We start from the raw sequence: 23,579 nt of genomic DNA, 5'->3' as shown, positions 1-23,579 counted from the left end.
AGAGACTATGTCTATAGGCTTCTAGGGAGTAATTAACATGTGTTTGCTGCAGTGGCTTTATATGTACCTTAAGGAACACTTGAAAGTGAAAACTATTCCAACTACTTTAGTATCAGGATATGCTAACGTAGATGTATTTAAAATATGGAAAAATCATTATTTAACTTTTCTCTGAATACAGATTCTATGGATACCCTACATTTTACAGTTAGCTGTGCCGGCAGCACTGTGTTGCAGAATTAAGACTTTCTACTTGAGCTCTTTTCTAAACAAGTACATAACTCTTGCTTGCTAATAATGAAAAGAGACCCTGACCAGCTGAGTATAGGTCATGTTGGGAGTTTGTCCGTGAGAGTGAACAGATAAGATGCTTCTTGTATCCAAGATGTGCATGGGAGTGAAGCGGAGAGTATGATCAAATCAGACCTGGGAAAGTCTGTTCTCCCTGTGTGATAAGAGAGTGATTGAAGGAGCACACGAGCTAATACCAACCCTGGCTGTATAGTCTGGTCTCTTGTTTGTAACCCACAAATAGTGCTTCTTGCTAATAAGTATAAATATGTGTGCTTGCTTGCAATAAAGCAAATTCCATTTTCCACCATCTCGGAGTTCGTGCGTGCTTCTCCACAAGATTCATAACATTAGATAATATAAAACAGCATAATAGAAATGCAAACTGCTCTTTGGCATGAGAAAGAAGGGTCATGTTAATCAAACAAGTTGCATAAAGTTTTGTTCATTTTTAATTTCCAAGTTTGGTAGTAACCTTCATACTATTATTATTAAGGGAAAATGTCCTGAAGACGGATGGGATGAAAGCACCATTGAACTGTTTCTTCATGAACTTGCTATAATGGATAGCAATAACTTTCTGGGCAACTGTGGTGTGGGTGAGAGGGAAGGAAGAGTGGCGTCGGGACTAGTTGCCCGAAGGCATTACAGGTACACATTACTGGTGATTTTGAGTTATTCAGATTTGTTATTAATGCTTTCAAATGGCGTACTTTGTTGTATCCTGTTATCTGAGTCCTTGATAGTAATTGAGAAAAACAATATAATGCAATATTGAGTTGGTACAACTTTCTGTATTGAATTTTCATTTGTATCTCATTGGAAGATCTTGAATGAAAGAAAAATCTTTTGTCAGGATTATATCCTGTGTGCTGAACTGGTAGAACTGGCAGAAGCTTAAGATGTTGAGTTGACTGTGTGCAAGGGAAGCAGACATCTTCCTGTTTTAAAATAATATATGCATTACTTGCCTTTTTTAATACTGGAGAACTTTTCATCTGTATTTTATTAAAATCTACTGCGTATTGTAGTTACGAAGTACAAAATCTTCCTAGTGAACAGTTATTTGTATTTGTTATATTCAATAATATCTTTATAATAATGTGGTTAGCTGATACGCACGTGAAAATACAGCTCATCTATAATATGTTTTATATGAGGAGGTCTATAAAGATAAGAAGAGCTTTTAATAGCATGTAGCCCTTCTGACACTTGATGGGTGTGTTGGATGCTCTGCATTAATTTCTTCAGGGTTTGGGGTGATTTTTTTTCGTTTGTTTTGGGGTTTTTTTGCATAGAGTTCTCTGCTGAGTACTTTGCTATGGTGTATTATCTAACAGGAATGAAACAAAGTGAAATGTCCTGGAACGTTTCTACTTGACTGATTAACATGAAAGCATATTAGAGACTAAAATTTTAGTAAACTTTGCCATATGCAGGTTCAATTACTTAGGGTTAATGGCTTTCAGAAGCCCCACAGTACCATGAAAAATTAGTGAAGAAAGCAAACAATACATCAGTTTGGCTTGTTTGTTTTCTGTTCTGCTCTCTAATCTAGGATATGTGTGGTGAGGGAGGTAGAGGGTCACACGAGAGAGTGTGCAAGGGAGTATTGCTTTCTGACAGTGCTGGAGAGACCGTGCCCAGCTTCTGGCCAGAGAGAGCCTGGGCTGGCATTTAGCTACGGTGGTTCTGACACAGCTCTGTCACCCGGCATCTTGCCTTCACCTGTGAGCGTCAGCAATATCAAGGAAAGCTGTAGCGGCATCCTCCACTCCAGTTACTTCTGTAGTATGTTCTACAGGTAACTTTAGGAGTGATGGAGGTAGCGGGAGATGGTTCCCAAGCTGTCTTTCATGTTACTGAATTCTAAGGGCAACTCTTAGGGAGGATTGCTCCTTAGGAAGGTGTATGTATGTGTAGAAAAGAAAAAGTGCTAGTATGAGAAAGCTATTAAGAACATAGCAGCAGAAATGAGTGGAGAAAATATTTTTGGTGGAGTGAGTTGCATGCAAGTTTCAATTAATTATCAGACTGTTGTTGATTTTGACCTATCGCATGAAATGGGGGCGAAAAGGAAGCTGTAAAAAAACGGTGCAGAAAGTACTGAATTCCACACACTCATCAGACTGCATTTTACTCTATTCACAAGACAAAAAGAGAATTAAAGCCAGAAATAGATGTGTATTGTTACTAGCTTACTTGAGCAGCTCCTGCGTTTCAGACATGGCTAAAGTTAGTTCTGTGAGCGCTTATTTTATAAGTGAATTCAGGATCCTCTGCTTCTGAAAGGGGCTGAGTAGCATCCACCATTCCCAAACACAGTTTATAAGTATAACTTATGAACGCTTTATAAGTCTAATTTATAAACAGAATGCAGAGAGAGATGGTATTGCATGATATGTAATACTGAATAGCGGACTGAGGCAGATGAAATGAGGATGTAGAAAAAGATGGGCAAAGTGATACAGTAACCTGTCTTTCAGGACATTTTGTGACAGTATATATTCTTTCTTTACCCTGTGGAGATGAAGTATTTGCCATGGGAGTATCTGTATAATGTCACTATGCCTGTGGTATGCTACACTGTAGGCAACTGATTGTTTTCCTTGGAGTTGTGTGTCTGAATATGTCAGCCTTTATAATGCTACTTTAACAGACATCAAGAAGTGCTGAGGTGTGCTTAAAAAGGAGCCTGCCACATACTAACATTGTTGCTACTGTGGATCCTCTCAAAGTCTTTGGTTTCATACTGGAACATTGTTAATCTACTGTTAAACAAAAAAGACGGTTTCTTATGGATATACGTACTTTGTTAGGTTGGAACTCATTATGGCAGATGTTGATGTTGCATTGGATACAGCATTTTCCACAACTGTTGATCAAATTAAATTATCTTGAGTGAGAAGAACTATTGCTTTGTTCTGTGAAAAACTTGATATATGTTTTCAACCTTTTTTGTTTAGGTTGATCCATGGAATTGGAAGGTCGGGTGATATTTCTGCAGTCCAGCCTAAAGCTGCAGGGTCTAGCCTTTTGAACAAACTTACTAATTCGGTAGTTCTGGATGTTCTAAAGCTGGCTGGTAGGTGTAAATCTGAAAATATCTCGGTTTTGGGGGCATGCCATGAGTTATTTTCTGACTCGCTTTTTCTGTGCAGGTGTCCGGACAGTGACCAGCTGCTTTGTGGTTCCTATGGCAACTGGCATGAGTCTAACTCTGTGTTTTTTAACATTGCGGCACAAGAGACCAAAGGCAAAATACATTATTTGGCCACGTATAGACCAGAAATCTTGCTTTAAGTCAATGATAACTGCAGGTAAGAAGGAGCTGACTGATTACACAGTGTATTCGTATGACTCCGTCTAGAAGAGTGATAAACTCATATGCTTGCAGTAAGATCTGGAAAAGGCCTAGTGTGTAGTAGTTTTAAGTGCTTTATTTGTACACTCATGATTTCTAACATGCCATCGCACATGTGAATTGTCTTCTTAATGCCTAATAAATTGTAAGTGTATGCTGAGGTATGGAGGTGTATTCAGTAGTCAACAGAGAACACAATACTAAGGAAGTTATAGTTCACTCTGAGTTAGACGCCCAGTTTGCTGTGATTATGTAGAGCCAAGGCTCATGGTTCAAGCCTCTCTCTCAGATCTACGCAAAAAGGAGGTGTCTTAGGAATTGCAATCAGAAGGTGACAAGCTGTCTGATTTGCACATTCTTTTCTTGTAGAACTTGGCAAGTGTTAGCTGCCCTATTTGTTTTTAATCTTGTGTCACTCAGCTCACTCAGGAAATTAGTTCGGTGCCGTTCTCGGTTCGAACCTTGATTTCTTTTACTGGACTAAAAGTAAGGTAAAGGTAGAAGTCTGTCCCTGCACTGAAGCTGTCCCCTCCTGCAGACAGCTGCATGGGATCAAGGAAAGGGCGAGTAAGGGAGACCACAATTTTCCGTCTCAGTGCACATACCTGCAGGTGGTGGCTTAGATTCTGGTCCTAGTTCCTAGGACAGATTTATTTTTTGTACTAAAGACTCATTAGATAAAAATGACTAAACAATTGGAAGCATGGACTGAATTCTGTCAGGATAAGGTGCAGAGGTGTTTAAAAGGAGTCAGATCAGAACAAATAGAACATGGATATAAGAATATTATGCTCAGTTTATAAGAGTATTATGCTTTCAGAATATTATGCTCAGTTTAGAATGTCAGGCTAACAAAATTATGTTTGTAAGGAGGTTTTGAGGGAATAAAATTGATCTGTTTATTTTTTGAGTAAACAGATAGCTATCACATCATGAAAAGAACGAGAAGCAGGTAGCAGATACCTAACAACTATCTATTAAATGCAATCTCCATCTTCTAGATCACTGACTGAAAACCAGGCTAGAGCTAACAATGTTGGTAAATCATTCTAGTCCAAGTTCTTCTGTGATTTTTGAGGCTTACGTGTCAGTTTTAAGATATGGTGTTGAGCCATGAAGGAAGCATTGACAGAGCTGCTGCCGTATTACACTGCTTTGGAAATCACTCTTTTCCCTCCTGCTGTCCTTTACTTTCTCTCACTAAACTGAACATCTCTCGGTTTTTTAAGAAAGTGACTTGAGCTACATGAAGTTGCTGCCTTACCAGTCCTGATTGGATAAGGGAATATATGGTTTCCACCGTTTTATTCTGTAAACAAAACCTTATTTATTTATTTATTTATTTATAAGCTAGAAATTTGAGCAACTACCATGACAGGCTTCCCTCTTTAAGAAACAAAACTGTTTCTTTGCTAGGTTAGGTCAACCATTTTTTGTCCAGCTGAATCTTTAAAATCTGTGAGGATGGAGATTTTACAACCTCTCTGGATAGCCATTCCAGTGCAGTACCGTCCTCTGAACGAAACAAAAAATATATAAAAAAAGAAAAAGTATTTTCTTGCTGTTTATTTTGAACCTCTCAAGCCAAAATTTGCTGCTGTTTCCTCTTACATCCTATGAAATAGAACAGAACAGTTGGAAGGGACCTACGAGGACTGTCTGGTCCAACTGTCTGACCAATTTAGGGCTGACCACGTTAAAGCCTGTTAAGGGCTTTGTCCAAATGCCTCTTAAACACTGTCGGGCTGGGGACATTGACTGCCTCTCTAGGAAGCCCATTCCAATGTTTGGCCATCCTCTCGGTAAAAAATACTTCCCAAAATTCACTCTGAATCTCCCCTAGTACGGCTTTGAACCATTCTCATGTGTCCTATTGCTGGATGCCTGGGAGAAAAGCTCAGCCCCTCCCTCTCCCCTCCTCAGGGAGCTGCAGAGAGCAGTGAGGTTACTCCTCAACCTCCTTTTCTCCAGACCAGAGAAGCCCGAAGTCCTCAGCCCCTCCTCACAGGACATGCCTTTCAGCCCTTTCACCAGATTTGTTGCTCCTCTGGATGCATTCAAGGAACTTCACATCCTTCTGAAATTGTGGGGCCCAGAGGCCATTTCATGTAGTCGGGGGCTGCTATTAGATGTTCTCCTCAGCCTCTTCAGGTTTGAAAAATCTAGCTCTTACAGCCTTTCTTTCTAAGCTGTGCGTGCTATACTGCAACGATCTCAGTAGCCCTCAGATGGACCCTCTCTGTTTTTTCAACATCCCTCCTGAGTTGCCCGTTCCAAAACTGGAAACGTTCCAACATTTAGAAGGGGATAACTTCCTTTTTTCCAAATGTTTCTCATATGTGTCCTTGAGAAAAACCTTATGAGGTTCAACTGTTGTACATCTTAAATACAAACTTGAAGTGGAAATTTAAAAAAATGAAAGACCTGGGAAAAAGATTGGATTTTATGAGATGACAAAGTTCACCTTCAGAATGAGGTCAAACATGGACAGTTTTATCTTTTAAGAAGTAACTTGGAGGTTTATAGATTGAGTAAGACAGAGGCTTATGATGAAAGCCTATTCATAGTCATCATTATTGCATTGCCACATCTAATAGCATCCTTCTGTAGAGAGTCTGGTTTAGTGTGCTAATGTTTTACAAGAATGTCACTCAAACACTTACTTTTTAATTGGGAGAGAAGAGATTAATCTGTTTTTAAAACAGTCTTCAAAGCTGTTGCTATTGCATGCAAAGAATGTCAGGTAAGCTTTTTTTTCCTGGAGTCCAGTATTTAACAAGAATATTATTCTAGTTTATAGTTATATGGAACTTGTACACTAATCTATTTATTTTTTTATCTGTGTTCTTAATCTAAGTCTGGAAGAATCTGTTAAAACGACAGACGCAAGAATGTTTTCGGGAACTGAAACTAAAAATCCAAACTGGAACTGAAAACCCAGAATTAGAGAATGGATGATGTACATTCAAGTCTTGCTTTTTTTTGATCAGGTTTTGAGCCTGTGGTAATAGAAAATGTATTAGAAGGTGATGAGCTACGGACAGACATGGAAGCAGTGGAGGCTAAAATCAAGGCTCTTGGTGCCGAAAATATTCTTTGTGTGCATTCTACAACCTCTTGCTTTGCTCCAAGGGTACCTGATAGGTAAGTAGACTTTGTAAAAAGTGTTTTATTTGTTACTGCAAAAAAACCAACCCCACGGACTAAATTTGCCTGTTTTGAGTGTCCATCTTCCTAACATTGCTTAATTACTGCCAACAATTAGCAAAGGTACTTTAATCTCCTTGCTTAAAGAAAATGACATGTTGAAACAATGTTCTACTTTCAGACAAGTATATTAAAAAAGTGAGAGTAATGCATAAGGTTTTCCTTTTTTTCATAAAACTGGGGTTAATATCTTGTGGTGAAATTAATGTAATTTTGGCAGCTACTCGCAAAACCTGTTTCTTTATTTGCTCATGAAAATAAGCATCAAGAAACCTAGAATGTCAGGGGTTGGAAGGGACCTCTAGAGATCATCTAATCCAACCCCCCTGCCAGAGCAGGATCCCCTAGGGCAGCCACACAGGAACGCAACCAGGAGGATTTTGAGACTCCGCAACCTCTCTGGGCAGCCTATCCCAGTGCTCTTTCACCCTCACAGTAAAGAAATTTCTCCTCGTGTTGAGGTGGAACTTCCTGTGTTCTAACTTAAACCCGTTATTCCTTGTTCTATTATCGGGCACCACTGAGAAGAGATTGTCTCCTTCCCCTTGACACCCACCCCTCGGATATTTATATATGTTAATAAGGTCCCCTCTCAGCCGTCTCCGTTCAAGGCTAAACAGCCCCAGTTCTGTCAGTCTCTCTTCGTAGGAGAGATGTTCAAATCCCTTAATCATCCTTATAGCTCTCCGTTGGACTCTCTCTGGTAGGTCCCCGTCTCCGTTGAATTGGGGAGCCCAAAACCGGACACAGTATTCCAGGTGTGGTCTCACCAGGGCAGCAGAGCAAATTTGTTCGGTTTTACCATTGGACAGATATATTTTATGGGGTTGTAAGTAGTACACCGAAGTATGAGATATTAGTAAGATGTCTTTTTTAGATGGTTTTAAATGCACCATCTCAGTTGTTTCAATTTATTTGGTTTTAATTTATCACGAAATTGGAAAGACTTAGATTTAGAGTTTTTCTGCAGTGCATGTTTTTGTAACTACTTTGTTATCTGGAGAACTTAGTTAAATATTTGCAAGTGTAGGAAAGAAACATTATTGACTCTGAAACATGGCAAGTAAAGATATGTTTTGCTCTGTTTTTCTACCTTTAAAAAACCCACAGTATTTATCATAGGTTAACTCAGTTGCTAGAAGGAAGTTTAAACCGTATAATTCTGTCAGAATACTATGAACATTGCTTGGGGTTGACTTGCAGATTTATTGTCTAACTTAATTCACAGCTATCAAAATTGAATGGTCTATTTTATAGCTCGGGTAAATGAATCTTTTCCTTATCTGCCTCCTCTTTTTGACATGCAATTGTTTTGTCCTCCACAACTAAGAGATGAATTATTAGGTAGTGGCACTGTGTTATGATATACCACAGATACAGGAGGATTTGAAAGCACTTTCTATTTAAAGGATACTGTCAAATGTTGAAGGCCATAACATTCATCTTCCTGCAGGAAGGAAAATCCCATCCAGCATTTCTGGAGGGTGCCGTTTTAAATATCTATTTTTAAATATCTTGCAACTGTAAGGCTTTGTTTTAGTGGTAATGTGTTAAAAATTTCAGTGGCTTAGGGTTGTTAAAAGGCCATGTTAAGAGCTTAATGCCTGTGTACCTATAGCTTTCTTTCGAAGCATATCTATGGGAATAATTCACCCCCTTCCTCAGAGAGGCATCAGTTCTCAAGTTTCAGTCTCCCTGCTGTTGCTGGGAGCAGTCTCTAAAACTACTGTAAAAGAGAACTAAAGGAAAAAAACCCTGTGTTTTTCAGTTAGTTAGCAGAACCCTGTATCTTGTTACTTTCATTAGTATTAGAAGAAAGAGCAAAGCTTTCTTTTTATGAACTTTTACAAGCAGGAGAGAAAGAATGAATGAATCGTAAAATATTTCTATAAGTCCTGTTTGTGAATTTTAAGAACAAGAGTAGTAACAAAACTTGCATTAATGCTTAATTTTTCTGATATGACTAGCACCAGTTTTTAATGGTTCATTTTAAGCCCTGGGAGCAGACAAGTGCTGTGTGTAATTGCTTCCCTTGCACAACCACACATTCTTTTCGAACTCTAGCACTCTCATCCTACATTGTAATACGGATCTAATTGTTCAATAGAATATATTTAGGTGAAGTAAATAGGCTTTCCTGTTTTCAGTACCTGTGGAAGCTAGATTATTGCTTCTTTAAATCTCAAGAGGTGAGAAAGGCAAACATACACAGCAGTACTCCCTCTGTGTTTCCAGTCTGGGGAAATTCTCTGCCTGCTGTTGGAAAAGGAACTGGAAAGAGGGGAACTGTTTTCCTTTGAGACTTTGAAGATGAGGAATGAGTCTGATTACGATCAGCAAGTCAGAAGGCAAAAACTTTGCCCTGTGTAGTGTTGATGTTTCCTGAAGTATTCTGTTAATGTTACCTGGTTCAGAATTCAGGATGTTGATAAACGTGAAAAATTACTAGACATGCAGCTCCTGCCAAATGTCTTGACTGTGGAAGGTCAATACGTACGTTATACTGCCAATGTTTCCTGATCATTAAATACTTGTGATTTCTTTAGGGACACTATGGTGGTGATGATGTCTTCCTGAGGATTGAAGTTCACAAAATTTAATCTGAGGTTTGCAGCTGAATTTGGCATTACAAAATGACACTAGGCAATGTAATAGAAATAGAATGCAAAGGAATGTCACCTCTTGGAAAATGTTTTCGTACTCTGTCAGATTTTATACGAGTGTCAGTAAATTACAGTGAGAGGCTGTACAGAAGGAGATAGAGTAAAAATGCATTGGAGGCTTAGAGTTTCCAGATTTATTTATTTTTAAATAATACTGCATTTATCATCACTTTAAGTTATTACATATTACCTTATTTTTTCAAGTGTATTTTATTTCTAAAATATATTCACAAGTTTGGGGAAAATCAAGAGGGCTTTTTTTTTTTAAAAAACAGAGCATTACTGGAGTGCTTCTAAAAAGGGTACTAAGTCCATGTGTGCTTAAAATGCTCTTACCCAAAATGACCTGTGTGCCCACATAAATCCTGATTTCACTGAGAAATCAATCCAGGCTAAGCACACTGTGATTTCAGGGGTTTCTAAAAGCAAGCGAGGAGATATCTTTATTTCTGAGTAAACAGTTGAACAAATTTTTAATTTGTTGATCTCCACACTCAAACATTTTAGGGCTCTTCATTCCTTTGAAGAATATCTTCTCTGTTAATCAGTTTATCTGAAATATGCAATTGAGATTTCAGCCAAAGGGCTGAAATACTAGTCCTTTGAAATAAACGAAAGCATGTGAAAACTTCCTGTTATAGGATGCTTTTGATTCCCAAAACATGTCTTGAAACTTCTATTAGGCCATTTTCTGTTTGAATATTAGAACAAAAAGAAAAAAGTGAATAGCTAACACTCTGTTAGTTATCATTAAAGTAGTATAGAAAAATGCTTGTATCAGAAGCAGAACGATTTAGGACCTATTTACTAGTTTCTAGACAAAACTTTCAGTGAAGCATGAAAAATTTCAGCCCAGGTCAACAATTTGTAGTATACATAAAAGGCAACAGAATTTTCTTTATAACCTTTATAGCTTAAGATGTTAAGTATTGCCTTGAGGTAGTAATGAGAACGGTTTCTTTTCTATTTCTGTTTTCTTGTAGACATTTCAGTCTTTTAATGGTCTGATTTGACACATAGGTTACAGTTATCAGTGCTTCTCTAAGTTGCAATTTTATACTCATAGGCTGGAGGAACTGGCTACAATTTGTGCTAATTACGACATTCCCCATATTGTCAACAATGCATATGGAGTTCAGTCTTCAAAATGTATGCACCTTATCCAGCAGGTAGGAGTTGTGTATTTCTAATAATAAATTTTCTAACGAGTATAAGCAAATCTCTGATTGTAGACAACACTAGCGAATTTTCAGGTGTTTCACAGCTTTGAGGCTAATCCCATGCGTGTTTGATATTTGAACGATTTTCTGAGAAAGTGAAGCAGAGGGAAATAGAACTCAATATTTATTATTTCTATTACGTGCCTTTTATGTAATAAACCCAAATTAATTCAGATTTTGTTTATGTTAAGTGTCTTTCAGAATGGAAAAATATCCTTAATAACCTTTCTTAAAATATTTCCTAAACTTGTTGACTAAAAATAAAATAATGGATCATACCTGAATAGAGATTAAGCCTTCAACACAACGTGAGTTACAGATTTTCAGGTGAAGATACAAGATCCTACAGCAACACTTTATAAATGTTGTCACTGTTAAAATATTGTTGGCACAGAACAGAGCTACTGAACTTGGATGTAGTTCAGTGTTATGTTCCAACCAGTTTAATTTCTGTTGCTGTTTAGTTTGAAGAAGAGGTTGCTTTAATATCTAAGATCAGCCATGAAACTTAGAATTCTTGCATTTTTGTTCGTTGCAATATATGGGCACTGTTTCTTCAATATTTTGCTTTTCTCTCTGTTGCCTGTATCAAAAGAATAGGGGGATATTTTTTAACGGGATCCTGAAGTATTATGAATTTAAAATATGCTGGTCATTTTTTTCTAATTAAGAAGACATGTTATTAATGAGGCACAGACCAGTTATGACAGGAACACGTTGACATTTCTAAATCTTGAGAGATTTGAAGAAATTTGACAAAACTTGAAGTAATATGTGAAATAGAAAATGACATATTCTTGATTTGTAATGTACTTGGTACATGTTTATTGTATTTAATGTGCAGAAGTTTGGTGAAATTTTCATGTGAAGGGGCTGTGGAATTGCTGAGTTTTACTGCATGAGATGTACCTGATGATAATCTTTTCAGACTCTAAAGCTACAAATAGAACTGTTACTGTGTTGGTTTTTGTGGTTTTTTTTCTTGGCTTCTTGATAGGTTGTTTGAGGGGTTTTTTGTTTGTTCTTTGGTTATGAAATGTATACATTTGAGCTCTGATTGGTTTACATTTATTTATAAAAAATTATTTCCTGCAATAGCAAATGTACTGTCTATGAGGAAGTAGTTGTTAATAAATACTTAGGAATTTGTACATGCTAAGCACGAAGTGAGCAGAATTTGCAAGAATTATTGCTGGAAAGAGCTTTTGAGACCATTTCATTTGTCATGCTTTTCTCTGGCGGTCTCCTGCCAATTAAATCAAATGGCAGCTGCTGGCATTCATCTTCTCATCAAAAAGCTGACAAATTCGGAGTGCTTTTTCCTATCTCCCATGCACTAAGCTATTAAAACGTAGAAATAGTAACTGTGGTTGAGTTGGATCTGCTTTTTTAACTCTTTTTGCCATAGGTATTAACTCTGTTTCTATTTCTTGGGTTTAGTTTGTAGTACTTAATACGTACGTATTTTAATATACCTTAAATACGTATGTTCTTTGATACACTTTTCAGGTTCTGTTATACTGTGTACTTTTTAATTGTACAGTTCATAGTATTGTATTACTAAAATTGAAGATGTACTGAAGAATCTACATTTTTTTTCTTTAAGAATATCTGAGTGGCTGGGTATAATGACATTTTGTTTTCTGGGAAGTAGGGAAATCTACTATAGGAAGTTATCTGGATTTATCACAGCCCACATTTTTATTGCAAATTTATACTTGTATCAAGACCTTTTTTTTGCTAATGAAGAGCTAACCTGTAGCCCTTTACTGTGAGAATCTGAACTGCTTTGGGTTGGACAGTTTTAACTGTGTAATTTCCATTAAATTCTGAGGGTTTTCTTTTTTTTGTTGTTTAATATAAACTGCACTTAGATTTGCAGGAACTAAAATCACTATTATAAATCAGAGCAAAATAGGTGTTTGTAAGGTATTGTGTAAGCAAACAATGGCAATAGTAGTGAGCATTGCTAAGAAAAGGTAATACTATGCTTTTCATTTTTTCGTCACAAATAAAAATCTGAGAGTTTCAGGAATTGTATTTATTTTAGTTATGCTGCTGTGTAATGATGATGCTGTCACATGTTTCCTTCTTCCTAATGTGCTGTGTATTTTTTTTGTTGTTGTTGTTCCTTTTTGATAAAGGGTGCTCGAGTAGGCAGAATAGATGCTTTTGTTCAGAGCTTGGACAAAAATTTTATGGTTCCAGTAGGTGGTGCTATCATTGCTGGCTTCAATGAGTCCTTTATTCAGGAGATCAGCAAAATGTATCCAGGTAACTAGTTCATGAACTGATTTCATCCATACAAAATAACTGTAGAAAACTTGATTATCAGCTTCCTTTCACATAAAATTTATTTTTGCCAATTTAATCTGTATATTATCTTTTTTCAGGAAGAGCATCTGCATCTCCTTCCTTAGATGTCCTCATTACACTTCTGTCTCTGGGCACCAGTGGCTACAAACAGTTACTGAAAGAAAGAAAGGTGAGCGTTTTGGTAAGCAGCACTTCCTTGAAGTCGGCTGTTAACAGTGTCTTGTTCAAAACTGCTTTGTGTAGTAAATTCAGTTTTGGTCCAGAAAGTCGTTGAACTGAGCTCCGAGCTCTGAATCTGGATATAATTACTTCTTGGCTAAACAGCGTGCATGAGTAAGCATGATTTCCATGTTGTTTTCCAAACCAAAAAAGCTAAACTGAAGTCCTGTACTATGTTGTATAGTATTGATATTTGTTGTTCTAATTTGTTGTGGCTAATGCAGTAGAATTTTGCCCACAAAAACTTAATCAGAGTAGTACTGTGGTGTGTTACTGTGGTCACACTGCTTGCAGGACTAAAGCATTAGATCAGATACTCAGAGGTAACCCAAGGGGTCTCTGTTCTTCTTCATGTGGCCCTGTTGTGCTTTTGTGCTATGATAGTGTTTAATTAAATGTTTGTCTGCCACATTCTCTGGAGAGTCACAGCTTCTGGTTAGGCTATAAATACTGTGCGTGGCCACAAAGAAGAGAAATACTGTCCTTTAGGGTACTCACCTAGATACAGAGCTGTATTTCTTTTCTGCCTCTCACAGACTATGTGTTTTATGTTGGGTATAACTTTATTGCACAGGCATTCACGTGGTCTAAGGTTGGAACCTGTACATCTTGAGTTGTCCTTAATTCTAGACGTAGCATTCTACCTTTGTATGTTAACACAGAGGGTTCTTTTTGTAGGGGGGTTTAAGTTAGGAAATGCTGTGAATTGAATACCGTTAAGTCAATGGTTTTCAATCGTGCACGATCTGTTCCATTATTCTGTTCCGAAACAATGTTCCAATTGCTTCCCGCTGACAGCTTGCGGATGTCTCTGATTACCTGGCAGGGCAGTAGTGCTGGATGCTGTAACTAGTTTCTAGCTGCTTGGAGAGGCATCCAGAAATTCTGTACTGGAATCGAGACCCCATAGGAGTAGCTCAGCTAGAGAAAACCAAACCAGCTTGATGGCCTTACGGTGACTAAGAAGTGATCTGTGCACCCAAAATGAACACATGGCTTATGAAACACTGAAGGCAGTTGGCACTTTTGCCACTGCTGCGTTACAGTTTCTAACATTTTATTCTGGGCTATTGTATAAGTTTGCTGTGTATCGTTTCAGTCTTCATTAAAAGCAAACTGTATTTTTCCCCATTCACTCTTATCTCCAAAAGAATCTCAAGTGAATTTATTGCATCTTCTGCAAAGCTGATTTTGTATTAGATTTACACTGGTAGCAGCTACATAATGGGCAGTATAAATATTCTCTAAGTCATAATTTTTTTTTGTAAAGAAAATGTCTTAATGAATAGATGTATATTTTGGATCATGTCATTTTCTTAGAAGTAGAATTCGGAAGTGAACAAAGCATTACATTTTTACAACTTCAGGTCTTTTTATTTCAAATGTGAGTATACTCTATAAACGCAGCCTTTTATATGACATAAATATGTTTCTTTTATTGGATTTGCTGTAGAAATAGGAACCTTTTTTTTTGTTTAAATCTGTTTGTTCCTGAATTGTAAAAATGTAATAGTGATAGTTTATTGCCTGTGCTCTGTGAAAGCAGAGGCAGAGCTATTAAGCACCCAGCAGGAGCTATTTATAGCTTGACATTGAGTACTCCTTTCTATATCAGTGCAGCTACACCTACTCACGCAAAAAGTCAGCTATAAAAAAACTTCTCTTTTTTTTTTTTTTTTTTTTTTTAACCTTATCTTATTCAGAAGGCTGCTACTTTGGGTTACTTGAGCTCAAGCCAGAAAGACCCCACAGTATTACTGAGAAGAAATTAATCTCGCACAACCAAAGGAAAGAAATAGTCTGCCCAGTTTTTCTTTTACACGGGTGAACTGTTTAATACAGGAAAGGAAGAGATAATATGAGAGTGAGGGGCATGTATGTGGAGTGGGATTTTCTGACAAGCTGGCAGTGTGGTTGTCCAAGAGTGCAAGATAATTATATTAATATTATGATATGAAGGAGTAAAATTGTACAATGGATCTGAGGATAGAAGAGCGAAGGGAGTAACACACACATGCTTTCCAAGTGTCTGAATAAAGGTGACCATGTATGAAAGCTTAATGAGGAATGTTTTCAACAGTCCTATTATCCCTGATGTTTCCAGTGAAAAGATGGAAGATGACCACCAACAGTAATGTTTTCTCACTTATTCTAAATTTTCAGTATTCCTTTTTATATGTTTATGTGGTGTTCAGAGCAGTGGGTTTCTGATCTCAGCAGGGGATTCTAGATCCTTTCATAATGAAGATAACGGCAGTTGATTCATAGCCACATTTCTTAATATACTTGCTTTTAAAGAGCTCATAATATTATGTAAAGGTTATGTTTTCTTAGTCACTCCTTTGATTTCCTCAGTGCAAGTTATGTTGTGTCACATATTCTGCCTTACCAGGTCTTAAAAATATTTTCATGTCTGTATTTGTGTGTCTGCATCAGGCCAGCTGCAGCAGATACAGCGGTTACACGTGTTACAGCATAAACAGTAGACTTCAGTTGTCACCTCAGAATTGATGGAGAGCAAGGATCCTACATTCAGGGTTTATGTTCAGGACCCTACATATCAGTTCTAATACCTGTTAGCTATTTTCTGATGTGGTCAATGTAATTAATCATTATACTGATACTATGGAAGAGAAGATGGCTTCATTTTTTTTTTTTTTCAATGCTTAGAGATTTCCTCATTAAACTTTTCTTAACAGTCTCACAATCAAGATAATTCTGGTTTCCTTAAATGTATTTCTGTGTTACTTGGAGCTTTTTATATCTATATCCATCTGTCTATATACCTTCTAAGAGAGACTAACTGGAGTAATTTTTATGTCCTTATGGAGTATGTATGTAAAATATTTAAAATCACGAGTGGGAGGAAGTTGTTTGGGTTTTACAGTTCACTAAAATACAGGTTTTACATTTCATGCTTTATCACTGATGTAATTGTTCTGACAGGAATAAGTTATTTGTACAGTTCAGTGTGAGTTTGTATTGTCACTCTACTTATGATTGAATTGAAGAACAAGAGAAAAGCCATTCAATGCTGGATATTAAAAATGTAAAAAAAATCAAATACTTGTACAGTAAGATAGACATTTGTTACTCTTTATTTTTTGTCTAGTCAATTTGCTACATTCCTGTGGGAATATTGCAGGTTCTACCTGTGTGAAATACATGGAACTGTATTGAAATTTTAGAGTGGCTGGAGGCAAGATAGGTTAAATGAATGCAATCATTTTCTTAAAAGGGGTTGTGTAGTTAGACAAGTGCCAGTTACTAATGGAAGCTTCAAAAAGGCCTCCAATTCTTAAAATGTGTATTGAAGAAGTGTGGCCCACAAGGACCCTGCTCTCAAGATCTTGCAAGAGCTGAGGAGAAAATGTGTTGATCGGTTGTGTTAAGAAAAACCTTTAAAAAAAAAATCCAGCTAGGATAGTTTCAAGTGCGCACAAAAGTTTTCTGGCTTGTGTCAGTTGTCTCTCTGTCACTTGATACGGGACTAATGATGTATTTAGTACACCCATCTTCAGCTTTTTTTCTGGAGCTACTTACTTGTTACCTGGTTTCTTGTTTTCTTCACAAGAAGAATGGTGCGTATCACAATGGAGCAACAGATGAAGTCACTCATATTAGTGTAGGTTCTATTAAAAATAGTTTTCTAATGTAAATACAGTGTGATTCAAATACTTCTTATAATGGTTACAAAGCTTCTTGAAAATATTTTTGTGCATGTATGTCGAAGTAACCCATTTTGTTCAAATAATTCTCATTTGGTATCGTTGCTGACCTGTTCTTTCTGGTTTTTGAGGTATTTTTTTTTAGGTGCTGCAAAGACCAGAAGTGAAAGGCATTTCCACACAGATTAGCATTCATTTCACTAGCCTGATGAGGTTTTGTGATAAGTTTCTGTGGAGAAGGAGTGAATGAAATAATGAAACTTAGCTGACATTTAGGCCTCGGGTTGTTCAGTGCAACTTTAGCATAATAGCATCATTGGAGAAAATTTGAGTGCCTACCACAATTTTGAAAGAGTTTGTTGTTGTATAATTTCTTAGGGTGTTTATAGATTTTCCACATAACAGAAATATTTTATAATAGAGGTTGGTTATGGATTTGACCTCACAAAAATATTGTTTTTTTCCTTTTTTGGAAAAACTGTTACTTTATTTTGTGAAAAACTGCTCAGCTTCTGAAACTGTAAAATATCTAGAGGGCTTCCAATGGAAAGGTGCAAAGTAGTGTCGTTCATAAAAATAAAAAGTTTTGAATTTGTGTTCAAATAGCTTCAGTCAAACTTATGAAGACATGTACTACTTTTCCCATCTTTTTGTTCTCTTTTGTTTTAAGAAATTTCTATGTATATAAAGACTCATCTTGTGGCCTAGGTATTTAATCCTAATTTAATTTAATACATTTATACAGTGGGTGATGTGTTATACCAACTTACAGTCCTTTCACTAATAAATACTGTAAGAGATGGAGCAGAGAATTCCTTAGGTAGAACACATAAAAATTAATTACTTGGGAATTTGTTCCTGTTCCAGTAGAGGTTTTTCTCAGTACTAATTTTACCAATAATATCTCCACAGTAGACCAAATTTATGTATATTTCTGTAATGCTTTGGTTCAGTTGTAAAAGGAGATGGCCAGCAGAGGGAGCACAAGTTAATTTATGATTTGAAAGAGCAAAACCCCAGCTAGTAAAATGGCTAACGCTGTGATGGTGCTTATTGTGGAAAGCAAATAACAAATGAGCAATCTGTTCGATGAGAGACCAGAAGGAAGGCAAAAGTGTCTAAACATTTGAAATAAAAATGTTTTTCAACTTATGCATGTGAACTGTAAATAAACTCTGATGAGTTGAAACCATAAAATCACTTGATTTACAAATGCCTTAGAAAAACATGAATGATTTTTCACAAATTTCAAGTTCTGGTAATTAACCATAGGGGCCTCGTCAAATTTTTTTTGTTTTCCAAGTGTTAGAGAAGCTTTATGCTCTCGTTGTTAATCAGTAGCTTAATCCATTTAGACACTAAGGTGGTATCTTTTCCTCCCTGGCCAAATTCATTCTATGGTTTTAGAAAGAAGAGTTCAGGAGCTGTGTTCATTTGGTCACTCATGAAATGAGACTGTGTTCGTTGCTGTGGCTTGAGAAAAGCAGTTGTAACATTCTTCTAACTTAGCTACCACGAGGCTCATTCGGTTTTGTAAGATCTTTGTGAGGTTCTGCTCAAAATATAATTTTGATCACTAGCTATAATTTGTATCTGTCAGAGTCCACAGATCGGAACAGGAATGCTAGTCTACCAACAGAAGAGGCAACTCTATTTAAAGAATGAAAAATCACTTGTCAGGTCCAGAAATTGATGAGGATGCTTAAACAGGCAGTGACATTGAAGCAGATGAGCAGCACAATCTTTATGGCCAGAATGAGGAACAATCTGGTTTTAGTATCTTTTAAAAAGACTACCCAGTATCTGTATCTCTTTGCTAGTTTTTATGAGAGACTAAAAATGATGGGAAAGAAGCCAAAGGATACAATAAGAAGAACAGAGTTTATTCTCATTCTGTCCGTAAGGGTTTTGAGCTGGTATGTGAAGAGGATGGTATTAAACTGATGAAGAGCATGAGCAATTATCATAAATTACTGCTGGGGAAGAAAGAGGAATTAAAATACGAATGAAGTAAGAGAAGCAACCTTTTATGTGCAGCATGACGTGTGTTGAAGCCAAAATATTTACGAATCTCAGTTTTATGTCACTTTCACAATAAAGGTGCAATCTAATTAAGTGATAAAAGAAGGGAGATATCTTAATTTAATTGGCTTGAACAGGAAGGGTTGGTCCCAGGAAGAGGCTGGGTACACAGCAGAGCCAAGTATTGAGGAGAGTATGTATTGAGTGAAACAAAATGCATTCAGCTGTGCGCTCCCAGCCTTCTCCTTAGAAGAGACCTTATGGACATTTATAAGTATCTAAAGGATGAGTGCAGGGAGGATGGAGCCAGACTCTTCTCAGCAGTGCCCAGTGACAGGATAAGAGGCAAGGGGCACAAGCTGGAACACCGAAAGCTTTGTCTAAATATAGCGAAGAGCTTCTTTACTGAAGGGGTGACAGAGCACTGGAACAGGCTGCCCAGGGAACTCCTGGAGTCTCCATCTTCAGAGACTTTCACAACCCGCCTGGGTGCGTTCCTGGGTGATATGCTCTGGGCAATCCTGCTTTAGCAGCATTGTTGGACTAAATGATCTCTGGAGGTCCCTTCCAGCTCTGACACTTCTGTGATGAAGAGACTGTCTTGCCATTCCCATACATAAAAAGACGTCTGTGCACTAGCGATAATTGTGGTTGTGTGATACAGGCTAACACAATGCACTGCTCTTAGTCTGGAATGTATTAACAGAGAGAAAACACAGCAAGGAGCAATTTGCCACCGCGTGGCCATCTGTGAAGGCAACAGTTCGTTCTCTGGGGCTCAGGGGCTTGGGGAGGGGGAACCTCTTGCAGGAGTGGGGGTGGGGAGGGCTTGCCGTGTGGTGGGAATCTGTTCAAGATTTTACCTTGCTGGGTTTTAGGGTCAGAGAGAGGATGAGTGACATCCCAGGTGAATATATTAGACGAGCGAGAGAGCTTCGGACCAGCTTGAGCAGGGAGACTGGTGTTCAGGAAATGGAGCTGTTCCTTTACAGAATGATTTCAGAGAATTGTCTGGTTCGCTTACTTGGTACACATGAAAAGAGGATCAGCTGGGCACCTGTAGGGTATAATGGAGATTTAACAGTTTTGTGAAATAGGTACTATTTTCTCTGTTTGATAGCTAATAACAAAAATATTGCGCTTTTTTTTTTCCCCAGGAAATGTTTTCCTATCTTTCAAGTGAGCTGAAGAAGCTGGCAGATAACCACAATGAGAGACTGTTACACACACCACATAATCCCATTTCCTTAGGTAATTGTTGTTTTTTATCTTTTAAAAAAATGCTAATATACCATGCATCCATAATGCACTTTGGTGTACAGTTCCTATATATTTAACATTGTTCACTACACTCCATTAAGTTGTTCTTAGGCTGATACGAAACCACTGAACCCAATAACATAACCTACTATAACAGTAGAGTAGTGACTTGGGCCCCTTTTTTTTTTTTTCTTTTTAAAAATTGCTCATGTCAAACACTCAATTATTGTAATCAAGGCAGTCAGAAGACAAACATGTAGTAATACTTTATTAAAAAATAAATTTAAAAATAAGTTATAGTACAGTTATTTTTCCTATCATCTTATAGTGCTAGAGGTTATGGAATTCCTAGCCAACATATTTGTTCTAACCAAAAATTTTGTTGAACACCAAAGTAATATTGCGTACATGCCACGAGTCTGCTTTACACTCAGCCTAATCAAAGGAGTAATCTATGACAGCTTGTGGAAAAATTAAAAATTATGAAATATGGTATTTGTATTCCTTTTTCTCTTTGTATCTGAACACAAATATTTTACTAGATCTTTGTAGCTGGAAAACAGCTTGTCCTCTGTGGTTCTTCTTTGGAGAAAAAGAAGCTTTGTAGTTGTTTTAACCTGACCTTTTGTTGCTTTAGCCATGTCACTGAAGAATCTAGATGAAAATAATGCTGCTGCTGTTACTCAGCTTGGATCTATGCTTTTCACAAGACAAGTTTCTGGAGCAAGGTGAGGACGCTATGAATTTGAACAATTAGGGGGGTTGCATTAGCATGTATTTTATTAAATTTACAGTGTTTGTTTTGTACCACTTGTCTCATGATTACAGATTACAGTCTGATAAGTCCCAGAGTAATACCCCCTTCTCCATCACTGTTACTTACTAATCATGTCTACCTGCCTGAGTCTGCAATGAGGCCTCCTTTGATAGCTTTAGTAGGCTAAATAGATAATCTATGCCCATTTAATTAAGTGTCGTTAGTCCCTGGTACCCCTTGGTTTAATTTAGTTTCCAACTGTTGTCTGATCTTACAGTGAAGTTGTAAGCTGCTTAGGGAAGATCTTTGTTTTGTTTATGGCAGCACAAATATGGCTGTGCTAGATGTCAGGGGAATAAGCTTTTAATACCCTATGGTAGCCTTTTTTCATACGGAAGAAAATCCTGCTTTCTGGAACTAATTATGCTTAAAATTATAAAAAAATCTACGACCTGAGCCAGTCTGAGCTGAACTTATTCTTAGAAACACTGGCAGGTGGAAATGCAAGACAAATATTTTTTAATGATTTTGGTTTAAACCTTTTAGAAGAAGAGAATGATTTAAAATTTGTTTTGGCAGGATTCCTTAATCTGAATATTACTGCTGCCATGCTAACTTCTGCCATAGACTTAATGTCATTTTTTTGTAGCAGAGCTGAATGTTTCCACATCAGAAGGTATGCTTCATTAGCTTGGATTATTCTGCTTCCTGCACAGATGAATGACAGTAAATCTATATGTGCTGTAGTTAGATGGTCTTCTTAATTTTCCTGTCCTAACCTTGACTTGTCCTGCAATTTCAGCCATCTTTGGCTGAAGTGACTCAAGTGGTTCAATTTTTGAAGTTAAAACTTTCCAATTCTTTGTCTCATACAAAGGTTTCAGGTTTTTTCCATTTTTTTAATTTTTTTTTTTTTTTTTTTTTTTACATAAGCAAGTAATTCCTCAGTATATGCACTGTCTGACCTGGCATTTCAACAGATTTTAAATGTTCTACCACTGACATTCAGCACAAGTAAGAACTGCAACTCCCTACTGCAGTAGCATGCTGGCTTTTGCACAACCTGTGGTCAGAGCATGTGGACAGTGGAAGTTTCTGCTAATCCTCGTGGTATTTGTCTAAATGCAGTTTCTTTTATGAACTGCAGAGAATGTCTTTATAGAGGTCCTAAATTCTTGTAAATTGATTGTCGTTAACTGCTTGTGTAGGCTTTAACTATAGCCACAAGGGGAATTGTTCCTCTAACAGGTAAGGATGTGGATTAAGGTCTTGATTTATCAGGGAATGGATATGTGGTGAAAGTGCTGAGGAATAGGGTATAATAGGTAGAAGTTCTTAGTATGAGGAAAGGGGTAAAAGCAGTGGCAGGAAGTATCCACTACAAGGAGAGAATGCACACGAGGTCAGCATCATAGGATGGGGGAAAAGGGAGATGCAGTAGAGACAAAGGGTTAGGAAGATGTTGGGATCTTGAGCCCTTTAAATCACTGGAACCCAGACGTTTTGGACTGCATACACCGTGCCGAGCAGATGTCTGCACTAAGGCTGCTACTGGTATGGTGATTCTGGGTCTTCTCCAGGCTGACCAACCCCAACTGTCTCATCCTGTCCTCATAGGGTGGGTGCTCCAGCCCCCTTATCATCTTCTTCACACTCTTTTGGACCTGCTCCAGGAGGTCCAGGGGCTCCCGAGCTGAGCGCAGTACCACAGGTGGGGTCTCACGAGAGCAGAGTAGAGGGGAAGAATCACCTCCCTCACCAGACTTGAGCTGATTCAGGCTCTGCTGCCACTGTCTCTTGTAGCGATGCTTGGGCACTAACTTGGAGAAACCTGCTCCGAGCCTGCTTGCTTTAACTTTAGAGTTAGCAGATAGTATAGAAACTTGGATAAATGTGTTCATCATAGGGTATCGCATAAAACGTCCAAGACATCTTTAACTGAATCACAATTTTGTTTGTTTGTTTCAGGGTTGTTCCCTGTGGGTCTGTACAAACAGTGAATAACTACACTTTTAAAGGCTTTATGTCCCATACAAACGACTATCCCTGCGCTTACCTCAATGCTGCCTCGGCAATTGGAATAAAAAAGCAAGATGTAGATGTATTTCTAAAAAGACTCGACAAGTGTTTGAAGGCTTCTAAAAAAGAAGCAAAGAAAGAAAACAGTGTAAATGAAGTAAGAAATTCTAATACAGGCACAGAACAACTGGAAGACTAGAAGATACAGGTCTAGCAACACAGGAAGATACGCTTTTTTTTGAAGCAGTCAGATTTGTATTGGGCTAGCATTGGGAATCTGCAGTGCAGAAAATTTATTCCTCATCTGAAAACAGGAACAACAACATGTTGGGTGAAATTCAACTTTAAAGAAAGTAGGTGATACTCTCTCCAAGACAGAGGGCCAGACAAAATTTTCTTGCAGCATATAAATGTGCTTGATACCTGCTGCAGTAAAGCTTTACATTCATAAAACTTTGAACTGGTCTTTCAGTCTGTGGGTGACTGGACAGCACTGAGCAAACTGCAGAATGTTTATCCACATGGTTTTGATTAACAAGATATTCTGTGGCAGTGATTGAATTTCTTCCTGGG

The 23,579-nt window shown here is 37.6% G+C and overlaps 1 protein-coding gene across 1 annotated transcript; it reads left to right on the top strand.

Annotated features, from left to right (window-relative positions):
* Nucleotides 1–754: 754 nt before the first annotated feature.
* On the top strand, nt 755–23,367 carry SEPSECS (Sep (O-phosphoserine) tRNA:Sec (selenocysteine) tRNA synthase; the record flags this gene model as incomplete). The annotated part of the gene is made up of 10 exons (XM_009867802.1): nt 755–942; nt 3,258–3,376; nt 3,453–3,611; nt 6,646–6,799; nt 10,592–10,694; nt 12,890–13,019; nt 13,139–13,230; nt 20,128–20,221; nt 20,868–20,958; nt 22,956–23,367. Coding segments are annotated over 10 exons (1,380 nt in total), but the record flags the coding sequence as incomplete, so codon positions are not given.
* Between the last annotated feature and the right edge of the window lie 212 nt (nt 23,368–23,579).

This window comes from Apaloderma vittatum, unplaced genomic scaffold, assembly GCF_000703405.1.
Source record: "Apaloderma vittatum isolate BGI_N311 unplaced genomic scaffold, ASM70340v1 scaffold4514, whole genome shotgun sequence".
NCBI lineage: Eukaryota > Metazoa > Chordata > Aves > Trogoniformes > Trogonidae > Apaloderma > Apaloderma vittatum.
The sequence above is the reverse complement of the archived record's forward strand: the minus strand, read 5'-3'. Positions and strand labels throughout refer to the sequence as shown.